Here is a 19,656-nt window from a genome sequence, read left to right as displayed (position 1 = left end):
GAGAATTTACCAAGAAATTATTGTTTCAACCCTAAGTTATATCCCCAACCTCTTTCCTTGCACCGATTCTCTCTGACCTTTGCCCTTCCAAATTTCTTTCTCTCTCTACATCTCCAGGGACTTAGGCAGAGGAAACTTACGGCCCCCTTAACCCAAAACATTAATTATGAGAAAGCTCAGCAAATAGGATGAATCCCAAGAAGAGGTAGCAGGAAAAGAAGAGGCTTGCCCATCCTAGGCCCCTCAACCATGATTGAGGGCAGAGCAAAGAGGCATTCTGAGAAAGAGACCAAGCCCAGAATAGTCCATGACCAGGGGCAAGAGGGTCGTGCTGGGCAGAAACCCAGACTCTGGGTTAGCAGGGCATTCTCGGGGAGAGGCAGAGATATAGGGAGGCCAGAGCCCGAGGAGATAGCTAGGAAATTTCTAGAGTCAGAAGAGGGGAGGCCAGAGCTAAATCTGGGTTGATTTGGAAACAGTTTGGTGATTGATTACTCAGATAGTATCAGAGAGTGAGAGATGGGAAATTGTACCTGTCTGGAGAATGAGCTCAGCATTCCAAGTGCTGGGGCCACTCTGCACAAGGTGGGGGAGGCAGCACGTGCCCGGGGAGCTGGCGGGGCCAGAACCGTGCTCAGGGGACACAGGCCAGTGTCACCACCGGGAACATACATGCACCAAGGGCAGAGCATGCCTCACCGATAAAGCCCTCACTGTGTGCCCAGCCCAGGGTAAAGCCTTTGCCTGCATTTCTCATTTAATGTCTGTCCACCCTGAAAGATGGCCCTTGTCCACAGCTAAGGTCAATAAACAGACCTCGGGCTTGCAGGCCAGGGCTGTTGGAAATCCCGTAGGGCGATTTGAGGCTTCTGTCCTCAATGAGTTGTGGAGTCAGACAATCTGGGTTCAAATCCCAATTATGTTGTTTTCTAGCTGTGTGACGTTGGCGAGTATCTGAATCTCCATGAACCCGGTTTCCTTATCTGTAAGATAGGGATAATCTCGCCTGCCTCCCCGGACTAAATTGAGGCAATGCATGTGAAGCGTCTCGCACTCTGCCTGGCGCATAATGGAAATCCATAAATGAGAAGTACGTCCCTCCCACCCTCCTCCTCTCCTTCCCCTGTGCACTGCCACCGAGGAAGACAAGCCACTGATGCATTTTTAAGATCCTGAACAAAAACTAAGTGTGTGACGAAAGGCGGGTAAGGGGTACAGGTACCCCAGGTTAGGGGAGGGGGCTCCCAACAGGTAGGTGGTCATTTCGAGCTTAAAGGTGCAGAGATTGCCCAGTGGTGGGGAGAAGTGCTTGGGCCAGTACGGTGGGGGCAGAACACTTGTGCATCTCATCATTTCAATGAGATAGACTCGCTTGGAGAGCTGATAAGACACAGATGTTGATGGGACTGCGAACATGTCTGCCTTTCCTGACAAGCTCCCTGGCTGGCTTCACTGACGTGCCTTGCCGTCGGGGTGATTAGCCTGTAAATAAAAAAGGTAGGTGTTCAAAATAACGGAATTGTCTCTGCTGTTTGAGTGATGTCAGAGGATTTTCAAGGGTTCTAAGAAGGGGGAAGTGGGATGCAGGAGTAATCCGGAACCACCAGGCCCAGTGGTCACTCCAAGGTCCTGAGTAGCTTCAAGTCAGCATTGGGTGGGTTCTCCTTCCCCAGAAGCTGTGCAGTAATAAAAATGAGAGCTATTGTTTATTGAACAATCACTGTGCAGGCACTGAGCCAGGCATGTTTGCGACAACTCCGACTCTGTGATTGGTACTGTTATTAACATAATTTTATAGATGAGGAAACTGAGTCACAGAGGTTAGGTAACCTGAACAAGGTCACACTGTGGATCCAAGGTCAGTCTGACTTCAGAGCCCAAGTACTTAACCACAGAGGTAAAAAGTCCCAGATTCATGCACTCATCCATCCATCCATCCATCCATCCATCCAACAAATACCATTGAGCACCACCCCATGCAGGTGTTGAACCCAAACCTGAGCCCAGAGTAATGGACAGGCAAGCAGCCCAAACCCTCATGGAGGTCACGGTCTTATTCATGGGCATGCACTTGACCTTTAGCAAGTGCCAGGCTTGGGCCATACCAGGGACTGGGAGGCAGAGGTGGGGCACCTTCCAGCTGCCCTTGGCCTTTGGGGGCTCTGACCACTCGTCATGGGAGCTTCTTCTGTCTGCAGCACGTGGACACTGGAGGCCTCTGAACCAGGCAGACTCCTGGGGTGGAGAGACGGTGAATCTGGAGGCAAACAGGAAGGACAGAGGGACTGTCTCGACTGCCATCCCAGTGCTCTTGGAGCCACAGCAGAGGGCTTCCAAAGGTCACAGTACCACGCCCCTTGTAGCCAAACTTCCTTCTGGGACACTGTAAGACCAGCTTTCTCATTCTCTGCCTCTACCTCCCCGGTTGTCACCACCTCGTCCAAAGGAAGGACTGGGACGGAGAGAGGGGGCAGCCCTGCGATACTCGCCCATTGTAGATGAGGAGGCTGGGGCCGAGGCCATCCTCTCGAGGACCCAAGTCCAGGTCGCGCCGCTACTAAGGGGCGGCACCAGTGCTTCCGACAGCAGATCAGTGCCCAGCAGCATATTCCCAGGGGCCCAGGGGCTCGGAAGGGTGACATGTGGTATCTTTCAGGAACCTGGATTCTCTCTGGGAATACAAGAATGGCTCCCATGGGCCAGTTAGGGAACAATCTAAATGTGAGTGCTGAGGCTGTCCCGGGTCCCAGGCTGTGGCCCCACGGGAGGAGCCGTACGCAGTCTGGAAAAGGAGAGAGAGCCTGCATTAGCTGGGCTTTCCAAGAGGACTTCCAGAAGAAAGAGGGTTCGAGAAGGACCTTGCTGGGGTCCAGGGGAGGTGGGTGGCACTCCCTGTGGGAAGGAGCTGGTGGGGGTGCCCAGGGCAGGGCGGCGCGGTAGAAAGTGGCACAGCCGAAGCGAGGCTTTGGATTCGGAGAGCCCCGGCTCCGTGATTTGGGGCACATTGCTTTGAGCTCTCTGATGGTCAGTTTCCTCATCTATGAGGCGGGAGGGAAAACCTCTCCCTCAGGAAGGCCGGAGCAAGGAGTCAATGAGATAACGTATCGGGAGGAACCCCTAGCATGGCCCTGGCCTCCGTCCCATTGTTCTGAGCCTCCAGCACAGAGTGAGGGCTGGGCCTCCGGCAGTGGCCAGGACCCTCAAGGAGCCTGCAGTCCAGGGACAGTGCCAGGCTCCTGGTGACTCTGCACACCTTGTCACAGCTGCCCTGTGAGCACGCAAAGAGGACGTGAGGCAGACGTGAGGGGAGGGTCTTCTCGAGGAAGGGAGTGTGAGCTGAGCTCCAACGGGGGTGCTCAGCATGCACTTTGGGAAGGAAGAGGGCAGTTGTCCCAAGTAGCAGCCAGGGTTGGAGGAAGAAGGAGCTGGGATTTCTGGAGGAGCAGAGGAAGACCAGCGTGGCTGGAGGTGGAAGCAGCCATCAGGGATCAGGGGAAGCATGGTGGGCTTTGGCTGCCCTGTTAAGGACTTTGGTCTTTATCCTGAGAGAAATAGGAAGCCACAGGATAGTTAAGGGCTGATCAGATGTCCATTTTAAGAGGCCGTAGCTGTAGCGAGGGGCATGAATCAGACGAGGGCCCAGCAGGTATGGACATATAGTTAGTTGGGGACCTTGCTGCCGAGTTGGCCATTCATGGTACACGCAAAGTACTATGGGGGGAGTGCTCGCTGGGGAGGCCTCAGAGGGCCAGGGCGTCAGGACGGATCTCCTACTCCCCCCATCACTGCAAAGCCACCCAAGATAAAAGGAAAATCTCGGCTACTCCATGACCCATGGTGGTTCGAGGTGCAGCATGGTCATTGGGGGGAGAGTGGAGAGCAGAAGTTGGGAGCCACAGCTTCGGGGTGAGCCCTGGGGGGAGGCAGTACCATCCACCTGCCCCAGGCCCAAGGACACAGGGTCCCCCTCCTTGCCAGCCACCTGGCTATTGGGGTTCTGTAGAAGCAAGGCCACTTTCCCGGATTGTAATAATAGTTATTTCTATTACACCATGAGCATCTGACACATGGAGCGAGGAGCTATGAAGCCCCCCTAGTGGGTAACATAAAAGTGGGGGTGGGGGCTCCGGGGAGGCTGGGAGGCCGCCTCTCGGGCTGGGCTCTGCCATGTGCAGCCGGAGGAGGACGGGGAAGAAAGAGGCTTATTTCAGCACCCTGTTATTATGGCATCTTGTTTTCATAGTTTGTTCAACAGACCTCTCTCCCTCTCCCTCCTCCCCCCCTCGCCTCTTTCTTTTTCATCTTCCTCTCTCAGCAAATCCATTTAAATGCAATTCTATTCTTAAAGCGCCCCTCTCATGCATGTCTAATGAATGTCAGGGAAATGCTATTACAATGGGGCTGAGGAGGATCCGATCGGCAGTGTGTGTACAAGTCATTTGAAAGGAAGCCTGGGAGTGCTCTAGTTTTATTACAGCATAATTAGAAATAAAATCTTGTTGCAATAGGAGAATGAGAGATGTGTGCTAATCCTGGGGTAGAGAAGGATAGAGCTGCATTTGGAGAAAGGGACTCAGGGAGAGAGGAGACCAGCCACTGCTCCTCTATCCCCCTCCACCAAGACTCTCCTACTGGTTCCCACTCCCCCCCCCCCCGAGTCCCTCCATCCTCACACCCCCTGTGAGCTCCAGGTCCCTGGGGCCACTCCAGAGACTGGAGTGCTGATGCCCTTCTAGGTCTCAGCTGCCCAAAGCAGTCAGTCTGCCAGGGGCCCAGGGAGCTGAGCCTGGTCCCTCCCTGGGAATCCACATCCTCCTGCTTGCTGAAGAGGCCAGCTTGTGGGCAGCTGGGAGGTGGTGGGAATGGTCAGCAGCGCCCTGCCTGTGGAGGCCGAGGCCCAAGTCAAGCGGTGAGTGCCCCTTACCCTTGCCGCTATGAGAGTTATGCATTCCTTTATCCATTAACTTATTCAGTTATTCAGTAACGACGGACTAATGCCCTCTTATGCGCCAGGCACTGTGTTGGGTATATTCACTAACTCATTTTAATTCTCATGGGAAATAGGTTCAGAGAGGTCCAGTGGCTCACCCAGTACTTTCCAGCAGGGAAGGGCAACACAGTTCGAACCCCCACACTTTGGAAACCAAATGGGGTCCTTTCTGCTTCACCGTGCTATCAACATCCTTGGTCCTCAAGAGACCTCAGGTTCCCATCCCTCCAGTGACCCCATCTCTTATAGGGGCCAAAGGCAGAGATAAAGATAGGGGACCTGGCTAATCTCCCTTCGAGGGCAGAAATGATGACTGTGGGGTGGTGGCAGCCCAGCACGACCAGGCTAGGGTGACAGTGGGGGTCAGGGGCTGCTATATCCATGTAGATGACTCTGCATCTCAACCCCGGGTGTTGAGAACATATTGGCTCCTGAGCTCAACACTCCCCAGAGCTCTGACTGAGATGGGGTTAAAAAGAGGAGAAACCCCCACCGTTGCCAGGCCAAGTGGAGAGAAATCATAGAATCATGAGGAAAGTGAGGCTTGGGAGGTCCCTTCAAGACCACATGGTTCCATCCCCTTGTTCATCAGTTAGGGAAATGGGACCGGGGGGGGGGGGGGGGGGGCGGGGCACAGCAACTTGTCAAAAGGCACCCAGCAAATTTGCAACCAGGTTTCTCATCTCCCAGCCTGGTGTTCTCAGCCCCACCAGGCCTGCCTCTGCATAAGCCTTTCCAGAAGAGAGATTCTCTCGTTTCTAGGTCACGGTACTCTTCCAAGCAAAATCTCAACCCTTCTTGGAAGACCATGGTTGGGTGGAGGTGTGAGGTGTGAAGATGAGGAGACCGCCTCGGCGGTTCAAAGTCAGCCCAGCGCTAGAGTTAAGCCCGGCCCATGGCTTGATCTGGCCTAGGAAAATATAAGCCCTGGGGTCAGTTCTGGGACCCTCGAGCCTTGTGGGAGAAACAGTCTGAGTGACACCCCACGAGAACAGGATAAGGTCAGCAGCACTCTACAGTTCCGTATCCTCCTCTTTGACGACTCGCCCTCCCACCTACAGAGGTAGCGGTGGAGACAGAAGGGCATAGGCCTGCTCGCAAGGCGCCCTGGGAACACATGTGGTATGTCGTGCCACCATCGGGAGCCTGACCCACCTGCCAAGTCCCAGCCCAGCCTGGCATCACACTTTGAAGACAAACAGGAGGCCATGGTGCCTTCCCCAGCACCTGGGAGCCCTTGCGCCCGGAAGCAGGCAGGTAGACCTGCCCCTTGGCACATGGAGGTTATGGAATTGTGAGCCTCTCTGGCTTAGCTCCCCACTGGAGCCCTTGCTCCAGCATTTGCTTGTGTTTCCCGCCGGCCAGAGGCAGGGCAGTTTCTGACTCTGCATACCGTATAAAAGCTTCATAGCAGAAGTCCTACCTCCCATCCATCTAGTCTCCTCATGACCCAGATGTGTGCACACTGCCAGACTTCAGTTCCATTTGGAAAGGGAAAGACTAGCCATGTGACCCTCTATGCTTCAGTCTCCTTGAGCGTCCCGGGCGGTGGTAGATCAGATTTGGGTGTTTGATAGGGAGTACAGGCGAGGCCCTACATGGGATCAAAGGCCCATTCCCAGGGCCGGTTCCCTGCCCACACCATCCCTGCACGGTGCCTCCCTCTGCTTCGGCACCTGATGCCCACTAAGGGGTCTTGGCTCAGTCTCTCTGCCCCCCTCATGCTCTCAGTGTCTACACCCAACCCGTGTGGTATACCCGATGACCTTCAGGACCAGCTCGCTTCTGTCCTCCTCCACATTCCTACCCTGAAGTCCTCACCCCAGTGTCTTCACACAGCAGGGCCCAGCTCCAGGATCTTAGTGCTGGAAGGGTCCTCAGGGAACAGCGTGTCTGGATGAGGGGGTGTGTTAGTTTTCTAGGGCTTCCATTACAAAATGACCGGAGTGGAAGGTCTGGTTTCTCCTGAGCACTCTCTTCTTGCAAATGGCTGCCCGGTCACTGTGATCTCACCGAGTCTTCCTTCTGTGTGCCTACATCCCTGGCGTCTCTTCTTCTTCTTATAAGGACGCCAGCCATAATGGATTCATGCCCCCACCCCTATGATCTCATTTAGCCTTAATTACCTCTTTAAAGGCCCTGTCTCCCAATACAGTCACATCGGACATTAAGACTCCTCATAGGAACTTTGTGGGGACACAATTCAGTCCATGACAGGGAGGCTGTAGGACTTAGAGCCAGCCAGCACCCAGAGCTGGGACTTGAATCCAAATTCCTGACTCAAATGCCATGTACTAGCCACTATGCTGCGAATCTCTCTTGGGGTCCTGGGTGGAGGGCTTACAATCCTGGGAGTCCAGAGTCCAGGGGAGAAGAGGAGGCAGAATGGGCCTTGGCTTTCCTTGGGCAGTTACCCCCAGGGTCTCACCATCAGCAGGAACGACAGAAAGGAGTGAAAGGAGGATGCTCAGCAAGGTTGGCCCTAATTCGCGTTCTGCAGGCTACCCTGCCCCCCAGGCAGGGCTAATTCTACCCGCCAGAAGCCTCCACTACCCCCACCCACGCTGCCCTGCGGGGCAGACAGCCTGGGAGGGAAGATGAGCCCCGCCTGTGGGTGAGCTGTCTTGCGCATCTCCAAGCTGCAGGCAGACCACATTGTTTCTGTAAATCTGTACTGGATGGAGCTGTAACTAGTAACCTGTATTGATCACAATTACTCTTGTGGAATTGGGACGCCCCTGGGGGCCAACAGAGGCACTTCAAGGCTTTGGCATCCTGAGGCTGCCCCGAAGAACAAACTGGCACTGTAACAGGCCAAATATCTCTTCTTTTCCAAGAGAGACTGAATGATTTTTCTGATCCCAGCCAAATCCTGGTCTCCATGCAAAGCTCTGTCCATTTCTTCCCACCTCTCTGTCCCCTGCTCCATAGCCCTGTTGTGTCCTGTGACCTTTCTTGCAGGGGTGAGGGGTGTGGGCAGAGCAGAAGACCCCTCCCTCAGTTTCCGGTTTTCTTGCTCCAGGGACACCTCGCGGAGTCCAGGAGTCGAGAAGCATCTCCGGAGAAGCTTCTCTACGGCCAGGATTCATTCATTCAACACAATACGCACAGAAATACCTGGGTGCCTGTGTGTGTCATAATCACACCTGCCCTGTGCGGTTACACACTTCATACTATGGTAGCAGCCCCTTGCCCCCTAGAGCGTATAGTGCAGGACATGTCACGGCCCCTTTCACATTGTCACATGGACACTGCAGAAAATCCTGTGTGCCGAGCCAACCGGGCTGTTAGGACCCCCAGTTAGGGGATGAGACAACAGGAGCCCAGAGAGTTTTTCCGAAAGCCACACCGTTGGTAGGAGCAGGTCTCGAGCCTCCCGTTTCGGGCTGCAAGCACATACTTCCCCCAAGCTGCTGGCCCCTTCTCTGGCCCCCGTGGCCTGGGCCGGTGCCCCCAGGACGGTGCACGCGTGGCTGCACATGCGCTCTGTTCCCTCCCAGATGAGCAGCCCCCTGCCCATGCCCTGCCCGTGGCCACACCTTCTGGCCGACACACGGCACTTGCACGGCACGGGGGGCCTCCCAGGGGACATGGCTCATCCGCTCTGTCGGTCAGTAACTCTGATGGCCTCTGTGCCGGCCTCAGGGCCTCCCTCCCCTCCCTGCTCACCACCCCCCCCCCAAACTGGCCCTGCTAGGGAGAGGGACGCCGCGTCCAGAAGCCAGGGGTCCGGCCACTGCCTGGAAGGGACGGACAAGCCCACCTCACCCGGAACAGGTTGGCCAGGGTGCCCTCCAGAATGCCGCACATGCTCTCCCGGCAGCTGGGCTTGGGGAAAGCAGCTCGGAATCGGTTCCGGAGACCCAGGTGGGAGTCCCGGCTCTCCCTCTCACTAGACGTGCGACTTGAACTGGTCCCCACCTGAGCCACAGTCTCCTCCTCTGCACACAAGAGCAGCAGGTGCCCCCTGGGCTGGTGAGGGCACTCACGGAGGGGACATACGTGGGAGTGTTGGGCACCTGGGGGTGTCTTTCTTGCTGAGTTTATGAAACGATTGAAGACACTTCACCAGCTGGGTCTGGATCTGTCTCCCAGTCCAGGCAGACTCTACCCACCAGGGGTGTCCAAAAGGGACAAAGAGGGGAAGTGTATGGACACGGGTCTTCTTCCTCAAAGGCGCCAGCCATGGAAACCTCTAGCGTCGGACGAGTTGAGCTTGCCTGAAGGCAGGCGGAGATGCAGGCAGCTCAGTCCTCCTCCTCTGTCCACTGCGGGGCAGAGCGCAGACTATGACGGCATGGCTTAGTCTGGTCTCAGAGTTGACCCCAGGACTCTAACGTGGTTCCATCCTGGAGCCAGGGACCTCTGTCGTTAGGGGTCTCTCCTCCAGGCGAGGGTCTCATTTCCACTCCCGTCCGCTAAGAGAGAGGTAGGTCCTTGGTCAGGGAAGGACAGTGGAAGGCCAGCCTCAGGCACGCTGGAGGGGGGCTGTCCCTGTCCCTTCTTCTCCCTGGGCCAGCTGCCCTGGGTTTCCATGTGCTTGAGTAGCTCCTGAGAAGGGTGAGGTCACTCTCTGCGGAGGTCACCCCCGAAGATGAGTCAGCCATGGTTTATACTCCAGATCTCCCGGCCAGGTCATTCATTGTCTACTTCCCTTTTGTTCGCTTTACACCATCCTCCACACGTCCCAGCCTGGACTCAGCTGAGCTGGGGAGCCAAGACAAGCATTAAGCATTGGCTTAAAGGGAGGGGCAGTGGGCCAAACCATTACAGTATGGCCGCAGGGGCTGGGGGGGGAGAGACCCCAGGGTGCAGGGGACCTCGGGACAGGACTCCAGGCTGGAGAACCTGCTGTCTCCCTCCGCCGGAGGTGCCTCTGCTACTCCCAGGATTCCTCCGTTCGCTGCATGTGCACTGAGCATCTTCTATGTGCCAGGCGTGTTCTGGAGCTGGGGTACTAAAATAACTCCTTGCTGTCAGCGAGAAACACCACGTGCTCTGAAGACAAACAGGCAGGGTAAGGAATTGGGCAGGGACGCGGAGCACAGTCTAATTTTGAGAGAGGGGTCAGGCAAGGCCTCTGCCTCTGGTGTCTGAGCAGAGAGACCTGAACGGGGCCGCGAGGGAGTCAAGGAGAAAGCATTTTGGGCACAGAAGGAAGAGCCACAGCAAAAGTCCGGGGGTGGAAGGGAGCAGACGGACGCTGATTTTCAAACCACTGTAGGAGCTGATCTCCAGGGGGTCTTGCAGCTCTGCCATCCTTTAAGCTAAGAATTTATAAATTTGGGGGCACCTGGGTGGCTCGGTTGGTTAAGCGTCCAACTCTTGATTTGGGCTCAGGTTCATGATCTCAGGGTTGTGGGATCGAGCCCTAAATCGGGCTCGCGCTGGTCATGGAGCCTGCTTGAGATTCTTTCTCTCCCTCTCCTTCTGCCCCTCCCCTTGTTCTTTCTCTCTCTCTCTCTAAAAAAAAAAGAATTTATGAATTTCTGGGAAGGAAGGGACCTTAAAGATGATCCAATTTCTTTCTCTTACTCAGTATTTAAATCCTCTATGCACTATCTCAGCCAAGTGTTTCTTCAGCCTCTACTTAAATACCCCTGGTGACAGGAAACTCACTACTTCCTGAAAACACTCATTCCAATTCTTTATAATCTTGACCTTAAAATTTTTTTTATTTTAATTGCAGTGGAGTCCACATGACATAAAATTTACCATCTTAATTATTTGTAAGGGTTAAGTTTTCATTTCAGTAACATTTCGGCTCAGTCTTAAGTTCAGAAATGTTTAAGTGCAGCTTTATCTCATAAAACTGAAACTCCGTGCTCATGGAAAACTTCTTCCCAATTCCCCTTCCCCAGCCCCCGACACCCACCATTCCCACTTTCTGTCTCTATGAAGCTGACTACTCTAGGTTCCTCATATCAGTGGAATCAGACAGTATTTGTCTTTTTGTGACTGCCTTATGTCCCTGAGCATAATGTCCTCAGGGTTCATCCAAGTTGTTGCCTGTGTCAGAATTCTGTTCCCTTTGAAGGCTAAGCAATATTCCATTGTGTGTCTAGACCACCTTTTCTATGTCCACCCATCTATCAATGGACACTTGGGTTGTTTCCACCTTTGACTAGTGTGAATAATGCTATGAACAGGTGAACAAATACCTTCTTAAGACCCGGCTTTTAATTCTGGATACACACCCAGAAGTGGAATTGCTGGGTCATGTAGTAATTCTGTTTTTATGATTTCAAGGAGCCACCATCCTGTTTAATCTTGACTTTTGAATGCTCAGACAGAATTATTTTTAAAAGTCTGATGGGATATAGTGGACACAGTGATTAGCAGTGGCAAGAGGTTTGTTAGAGGTAGAAACACTCAGAAATGGGAGTGGGCTAACCTGGGACGTCTTCTTGGAGGAGGTAAAATTAGAGCTGGTATCTGACTTTTCTGAGTTGCCGTTTCCTCATGAGCAAAATGCCGATAAAACTACCTTAGAGTTTCGGGACGTTTCATTCATTCATTCTAGAAATATTTATTTCTAGAGCACCCACTTTGCAATCAGCACTCTGCTTTCATGCTGAGTGAAATGAGAAGCTATTGGAGGGCTTTGAGCAAAGGAGCCACAGAATCTGATTAAAGCATCACTCAGGCTGCATGTTGGGAACAGATGGAGGAGGGGCAGGGGCCGAAGCAGGGAGCCCAGCAGGAGGTTGCTGTCTCTGCTGTATTCGGTCATTTCTGTTCCCTTGCTCTAAGGCTTGGAGTGGGATCTGTGCAGCCCATACCTTCCTGCAAGCCCTCAAGCTCCTTCCTCCTCCTCTGCCCAGCACCCTCTCCCCACCAAACAGACCCTCCCGCCTGCCTCTGAGAGCAGAGAGAGGCCCAGCCTCTGCAGAGGGCAGTTCCCCCCCCAGCCTTGCAGCCCTCTGGAGCCACCAGGAGCCCCGAGATTTCTCGTGTTCCTCTCTCCGTGGCTCATGCGACTCTGGGGAGTCTCTGAGGCCCAGCTCTTTGACTTTTTAGAAAAAGACCAAGAAGATGCTGTTGGCTCACCTAGCCCCTATGTGCAGGGCCTCCGAATTGCTGAGGAGGGTCTCCTTTCTTTATTGCCAAGCTCCTGAGGAGGAAGGAAGGGGAGAATTTGCAGGAAGCCCGGCCACAGGGACCGAGCACCCCTCATCTCCTTGAGGTGGGGCCACTTGGGCTGAGGGTTACCGAGCACCACCAGTGTGCCGAGGACTCTCACAAGCTGCATTTCATCTGACTCTCCCAACAGCCCTGTGACGTAAGGTCTATTTATTATCTCTGTTTTTCCTGAAGGAGAAACAGGACTCAGAAGTTGGGCGCCATGATAGAGACATCAGTTGTCAGAGGGAAGGGGCCTTATGAGTTTCTCTCACCCAGCGGCTCTCTGCCCTGGCTGCATATTATGTGACCCGAAAAGCTTTCTTTTTTTTTAATTCCAATTTCCAGGCCACACCCCCAGAGATTCTGAGTTTAATTTTAAAAGCTGCTTGGATGATTCTAATGTACAAGAAGGGTGGGAAACACACACCTAATCCACCTCCTCCCTCTGTTTGCAGAAGGGACAACTGAGGGCCTGGGAGACTACTGGACTCCCCTACGGTCACCCCGTGTCAGTTTCCTGATGGCTTAACGCAGCAGAGATTTACCACGTCACGGTTCTGGAGGCCAGAAACCCTGAATCAGGGTATGGGCAGGGCGTGCTCCCTGTCCAGGCTCTAGAGGAGGATTTTCCTGGCCTCTTGCGAGCTTCTGGGGTGGCTGGCAATCCCTGCATTTTTTGCCTTAAAGATGCATCACCCCAATCTCTGTCTCTGTCTTCACATGGCCTTCGCCCTGTATTCATGTGCCTGTGTCCAAATCTCCCCGTTCTCAGAAGAACACCAGTCATACTGGATTTAGAGCCCACACTAATGCAGTATGACCTCATCTGAACTTGATTATGTTTGCAAAGATCTTGTTTCCAATAAGGTTCCATTCACAAGCTCTAGGTGGGCATTCATTTTGGGGGATACTGTTCAACTCAGTACACAGCCCATCATTAGTGGCAACACCAGGACTCCAATCCAGCCTCCAAAATCCAGTCCTGGGCTTGGCCCCTCTTTATCTGCCTCTTCTCACTAATGGCCTCTATCCAATCCCCTCCCCACCCTTCAGCAGCCCCCAAGCTAGCACCTTTCCTGGGGGAAGGACATTGTCTTCTAATGTGGAATCCCAAAGGGCAGAGACCAGGTCCAAGACCCCTCCATGGAGCCCAGGAGCCCAGTCCAGGACCCAGGGATGCTCCACAAAGCCAAGCTGATAAAGCAAGCCAAGCTGAATTGAATAGATGAGTGCTCCTTTATAAGGTAGTGAGGACCCCACTGACAGAAGCAACCAAGCAGAGGCTGGCTGACCCTATGTCCCTATGAGAGGGGCTGCCATTCTAGGAGAGTCAGTCTAGCACAGAGCTTTGGAAGAGCATGGGAAGTGGACTGATGGTCTGGACTCTGCCATTCACTAGCTGTGTGACTATGGGTGGGTTATGTAACCTCTCTGTGCTTTGCTTAGTAAAAACAGTAGTATCCATTTCAAAGGGGTGTGGAGATTGCCTAAGATAATGTTTATAAAATCCTTGCCCTGACATATAATAGGTGCTCAATAAATATTTAGCTTACAAAAAAGGAGAGGCCTGCTCCAGATCACCAGGAAGAAGGATGGTAAAGCAGGGTGGAGAATCTGTATTAATAGTAGAAAGAAAAAAGGAACCACACACAGTGCTTCCCTGGTCACGGGCGAGTTCACAGACGATGCTGCAGCCTTTGGCAGGTGACAGTCAAGCTGCATCAGAGCAGTCCACATTTAAACACAGTTCCGTGTCCCAGCCTTAGAGCCTAAGGGAAAGCAGCGACCCTCCAGCGTGTACCCGCAGGGGACACTACTAACATTTGGGGTGGGACAGTATTTATGACCCAAGACGTCCAGCACTCCTGGCCCTGGCCACCTCAGGCCGTTAGTACCTCCCAGTCTTGGTGTCAACCAACGTGATCCCAGACACACATTTCCGAACGACCTCAGGATGGGGGCTGGACAGAGGTCACGGCTGCCACTCTGTCCTTCTTCCAGCTGGCCCCAGCCTACCCCACGAAGAAGGAACCAGGATAAGGGAGAGCTGCTCCTCTACCCATTTCAGGGATGGCTGGTCCCACTTGGGGTGTGGAGTAGGGGCTGCCCGACTGCCAGGCCACCCCATCAGAGCCAGCCTTGGAGGTCAGCTGTTCTGTGGAGCCCTGGCCCCTCCGAGCCCCCCCAGCTGGTTGTGCCCCCCACACACACCGTATGCCGCTCCCTCCACCGGCCTCTTGCTACTCCCTTCCCCATCAGGGCCCATCATCTGATTCTCATCAAACATGCACAACTGATGTTGCACAAGTCCCCCCCAGGGGGGATTAACATAATACCCCTGATTTCTCCTTCCTCTCTCTCTCTCTCTCTCTCAAGCGCGCGCGCGCTGTGCCTCCCCCCCGGCTGCGGCCAGCCTTTGTTTCAGGAGCAGCGATATACTGTGTCTGGAAATGTTACTGCAATTAAATATGCACAAGAAGGGGGGACGCGAGGGGGGAAATGAGGACAATGAAGGATGTGAAACATCAGATGCAGCAGCTGCTTGTTGCTATAGAAACCCCAGCTCCCCACCACCATCCCAGCAGCACCCCTTCCCAGCTTAAAATTCCAGTAGGACCAAGTGCACCATCTTCCCGGGGGTGCTGGGGGCTGCAGGATCACAGGGTCCAAGCTGCTGGGGCTGGAGCACCTGTAGGCTGCCGAGGTGGATTTGGGGGTCTCTCCTGTTTCTCCTCACCCCCCCCCCCCACTGATTGGCAGTAACACCCTCCAGTAGTTCTGCATTCCAGTCCCAGTTACATAATAAATCACGGGAGAGCTTCCGCATTTGACTTTGGGATGTCACAACATGGAGACAAAACGGCACATTCAGAGTCTGGTGGGGAAGCCAGGCTTTCTCTGCGCTTCCCCCGGGTCCTCTCCGACGTCTGGCAGCAGGGCTGGGCTCCCTCCCGCTTCCTTTAGCACTGAGTGGGGGTCTGCAAGGTGCGATCTAGGCGCTGGAGGGGGTGTGGCTGGGGTCCAGAGGATTGGCAGGCTGCCAGATGAATGAGTGTTCTTCGGGGGAGGGGGGGTGTCCCAGTGATATGCCGCTCAGCAGGGAACCATGTGACGTCCCAGACCTAGTCCCACACAGTCTGGTGTCCAAGCATAGAGAGACGGCAAGTGACCAGACCAGGCCTTAGTTGACTGCAAGCTCAATGGGAGGCAGGGCGTAATGGGGCTGCCTCCCACTCCGACCGCATGTCCTGTGAAAAACAAACCGTCTTGGGCCGGGGGTTGGTAGTCGCGCTCTATCCTGTGCTGGTCACATAAGGCTGATTGTTAGGTCGCCACCACTTAGCAAAGTGCTGGCACCCAGTAGGTCTAATCCTATACAAAGGTGGGTGGGAGGGAGGGAGGGGAAATTCAGAGATTTGTAGATAAACCAATGTTCATTAAGAAATGAGAGACCAGGGCTCCTGGGTGGCTCAGTTGGTTAAGCGACTGCCTTCGGCTCAGGTCATGATCCCGGGGTCCTGGGATCAAGTCCCACATTGGCCTCCCTGCTCAGTGGGGAGCCTGCTTCTCCCTCTCCCTCTGCCTGCCACTACCCCTGCTTGTGCGCTCTCTCTGTCAAATAAATAAATAAAATCTTAAAAAAAAAAAACAAAAACAAGAGACCATCCATGTTGAAGAAGTTATTTGTGACCATATTAAATAAATATTAAAGAATAAAATTCTAGACTGCTTAGCCTGACAGAAAGTTGAAGGGCGTGACAGCTTCTTCCAGTTGGTGAGGGAGTGTGTTAGTGACGCAGGTTCAGGCTAGTTCTGTAGGGCCCCAGGGAGTAGAACCAGGACCCGTGGAGGGAGCCACCAGGAGACCAGTTGTGACCAAGGAAGATCTCTCTAAAAGTTAGAGCTATCCGCTTTGGAGTGGGCCACTGAATGAGGTAGTGAGTTCCCCAAACCCAGAGATATTCAAAGGAAGGCTGGAAAACCTTTGTCAACAATGTGGTCAGGCACATTCAGCTTTTCAACCCTACAATTCTATAGCGTTCCTTGTCGTGAAGTGTCATTTGGGGAGATCCCAGCCCCCTGGTGCTGAGGCTTGTGCTGGGGGCAGTGGGACACCACAGGATGTTTCTAATAGGAGAGTGAGCCAGTGTCAGGGCTCTTGTCATTGGTTGAGGGGGGTCATCAGCCCCCAGGTGGGATCTCAGTCTGACTCTACAGCCTGCCATCATTCTGTAAAACTCCTCTGAATAATAGGATTTGCAGAGCATGGGGCCACGCAAAAGGTTTCCTTATGAAAGCCTGGCATTCTGATGTTAGCAGGTCCCTCCGGTGGAGTCAGCATTACCCTCTCCCGTACAGCTCCTTTTTTTAAGTTACTGTCACCATCTTGATTCCAGGGCCCACTCCTGGTGGAAATGGCAGCCTGGGGTCTTCTATACCTGTCGGGGGAAGCAGCCTAGTCCCCAGAGAGCGTGCAGAGGGACCCAAAGTTAGCATCTCAATCTCAGTCTGGCTGGGTCTTGGGTGGGAGGGCACTGCCTCCGGCGTCTGAAGCTGAATGCAAGCCCCACCCCAACGGGCAAGTCCATATTCTCCCCTTTTAGAATCAGTCCTGACTAGGCTCAAGTTCAGGGTTTGCTTTAGGACCTTGTACAAGGAAATCCACTCTACCTCTAAGTGGAGTCACATGTCATAATCCGCAAAATGGGTGTCCTGCTCCCCGTCCTTCTGGCTTCCCTGCCTAGTCCTGACAGTAAGACCGTCGAGGGGCAAGGAAAAGTAAAGCTCAGTGTCTGCACCTTTGCCTTGCACGGAATGAGCGTTCAAGAACTGTGCATTGAATTAGTATTGTGTATCTGCCTCTCCGTGTCCCTGCTACTCGTATAGCTTAACCTCAGCAACTGTTGGTTGAGTGAATATATGATTAAAACTAAGAGAAAATGATTTAGGTTTGTATTTGGCTCCATACATAGGGAGAGCTGGGAGCCAGAAGGCCTGAGTTCTGGTCTGCTTACTGGTCGTGTGACCTGACGTTGGAGAGGACACTTCAAATGGCTGTAAGAACAAATGAGCGTGGAATGTGAAAGAACTTTGCAAGCTCTCGCCCAGAGATAGGAAAGATGAGGACTGATACTTCCTAAGTGAGCACTTGCTGTGCGCCAGACACTTCATTATTATTTTCAGTCCTTACGTCCACCCTGTGTTGTATTATTTGCACCCCATTGTATAGATAAGGCTCAGAGAAGTTAAGTAACTTTCCCAAGGTCACACAGCTACTAAGTGGACGAGTCAGTTTGGAACCCAGGTCTCGGTCTGACTCTACAGCCTGCCATCGTTCTGTAAAACTCTGAAGCCTCTACACTTCAAGGAGTAACAGCTTTGGGAGAAAGGCCGGCTGCCGGCCTGACTTGCTTCTGGTGCTGTGCCCAGCCAGGGGAGTAATGCAGTATGTCTTGATTGTGTCTCCAGAAAACAGGTTTTTTATTACTCACCACGGCGGGCTGTACATCTCTGACGTGCAGAAGGAGGATGCCCTCTCCACCTACCGCTGCATCACCAAGCACAAGTATAGTGGGGAGACCCGGCAGAGCAATGGGGCCCGCCTCTCCGTAACAGGTAGGCGACAGGGCCGAGGAGGGCACTAGCCCACCCCTGGGATGGGTGTGTCCCACGCCATGGATCCGGGAGACTGCTGTGTACCTAGGCCATTGGGGGGACTCAGAGAAGGAGATTAACAAAGAGAAATACAGGGCCCAGCAGGGCAGAACACGTCCAGTTTGGTTTGGAGTGCCCTTCATATAGGGACCTCAGAGTCTGCACCTAAGGAAGCTAACTCTCCTGAAGAAGTGATAATGGGGGTTAATGCAATCCATCCTCTCTTTCCCTTTTTTGCCTTTGCCGCCAGGAAGCTCATAAATAAAACCTGATGTTCAAACATAGTAATGATGAGGTTAGATTAAATTAGAGATGGGACAGTTTTGTTCCTTCATGTCTCTAAGTATTTTCCAGGATTCGATTTGACCTATTTATGAGCGCATGTGTTTCTTCTGTTGTAGCTTGAGAGTAGGCAGGATATAATCTATAAACAACAATATTTGTAAATTAAATAAAAGATTCTTAATCTGGAGTGATTATCACTTTTTAGGAGGGATGGAAGCTAATGTTTATTGAGTCCCCTGCATGTCAGATTTCACTTATCTGTTAAGCACCATAATAGCCTTGTGAGGTGGATGCTGTTCTGTTTTACAGACGAGAAACCCAGATCTTAGGGAGGCCAAGCAACTCGCCCCAACTGTTTAACCAGCAGGAGGCAAAACCAGGACATACCCTCTGCGCCCAGCATACCACCCCCCTCCCCATGGAAGGGGTCATCTGAACAGCCCCCACATGCCCCAGTCACAGAGTAAAGGAGGGCACAGGGGACTCCTCAAGGAATAGTGCCTTTCTGGAAACAGTGCTTTTTCAAACTCTTGACAGCAATCCACAGATAGACATTTTTATCATAACCTGTGCAAAGCACACTGGTCGTTCCTACCACATGCATTTAAATGCACTCTGCTATTTCCTATTCTATTTTATCCGATTTTGATTTATCCAAATGCTGGTCACAACTCACCAAATGGATTTCACAAATTCCTAACAGTTTGTGACCTACAATTTGAAAATCTCTGCTGTTGAGGAGGTGGGATTGGAGTGGCTTGTAGAAGGAGGGTGAACGATAACACGGTGGTTTCAGAGACTAGACTCACCCAATCGCACAACCTCTCTGGGCCTCTGGAAAAGTAGCTCGACCAGATGACCGCTCTGATTCTGTCTAACTCTGGTCTTCTGGGGGTTGGTGAGGACTACCCTGACCCTCAGATTAACTCTATCCCAGACCCTCTCTCATTTGCCCGGCACATTTGAAGAGCAGGAGCCAGGAGGGCAAGGACAGGGCTCTCCGATTCTCCTTTGTGTCCCCAGCACCTGGAAACAGTGCTTTTTACAGTGCCTGACACATAGTAGGTGCTAAGGAAATATTTGTAGACCTAACCAATGCCAAGGGAAACTGTCCTGGTGGCCGCAGTAAGGGCCCCTTTCTTTGTAGCTAGACTTTGGAATCTGCAGCCCAATTCCCAAATGTGTAGGAGTGGTTCCCTTCCAAAGCATGGGGACTTGTTTGCATGCTGTTTTGCATCTCATCTGCATGCTTCTCATAAAACAGGGGAACAGTGCAAAAACCCCCCCTCCCGCGGGCCTGCTTCTTTCTCCCGCACAAATATTTAGCCCCCTCATCCTGCCAATCTCACCTCCACTTTTGTGGGGCGAATAGGCAGGTGTCTGTCAAAAAAGACACGCTTTAAACTGGAGGGTATGCCAACCATTCTCCTTCTGGTCTCCATTCCCCACCAGCTGTGAGGAGAAGGGGGGGTGGGCTAGGAAGAGGATGAGAGATGCCACCAGAGATAAAGCCCAAACAGAGAGACAGAGGTAAAGATAGGGAGGCGGCCCAGACAGACAGAAGGGGAGAGGCGCAGGCAGAGAGAGACAGAGGACAGGGA

The 19,656-nt window shown here is 53.1% G+C and overlaps 1 protein-coding gene across 2 annotated transcripts in view; it reads left to right on the top strand.

Annotated features, from left to right (window-relative positions):
* The window catches only part of DSCAML1 (DS cell adhesion molecule like 1), a 339,429-nt gene that overhangs the window by 219,999 nt on the left and 99,774 nt on the right, over nt 1-19,656 (top strand). For both annotated transcript variants that reach the window (XM_032427811.1, XM_032427812.1), the window contains exon 4: nt 17,585-17,731. In XM_032427811.1, coding sequence (XP_032283702.1) covers nt 17,585-17,731 — 147 coding nt within the window. The remainder of the gene's footprint in view (nt 1-17,584; nt 17,732-19,656) is intronic.

The sequence above is a fragment of the Phoca vitulina genome, unplaced genomic scaffold (genome assembly GCF_004348235.1).
Source record: "Phoca vitulina isolate PV1807 unplaced genomic scaffold, GSC_HSeal_1.0 scaffold38, whole genome shotgun sequence".
In the NCBI taxonomy this organism is placed as follows: Eukaryota; Metazoa; Chordata; class Mammalia; order Carnivora; family Phocidae; genus Phoca; species Phoca vitulina.
This window is presented reverse-complemented; position numbering and strand designations above follow the sequence as displayed.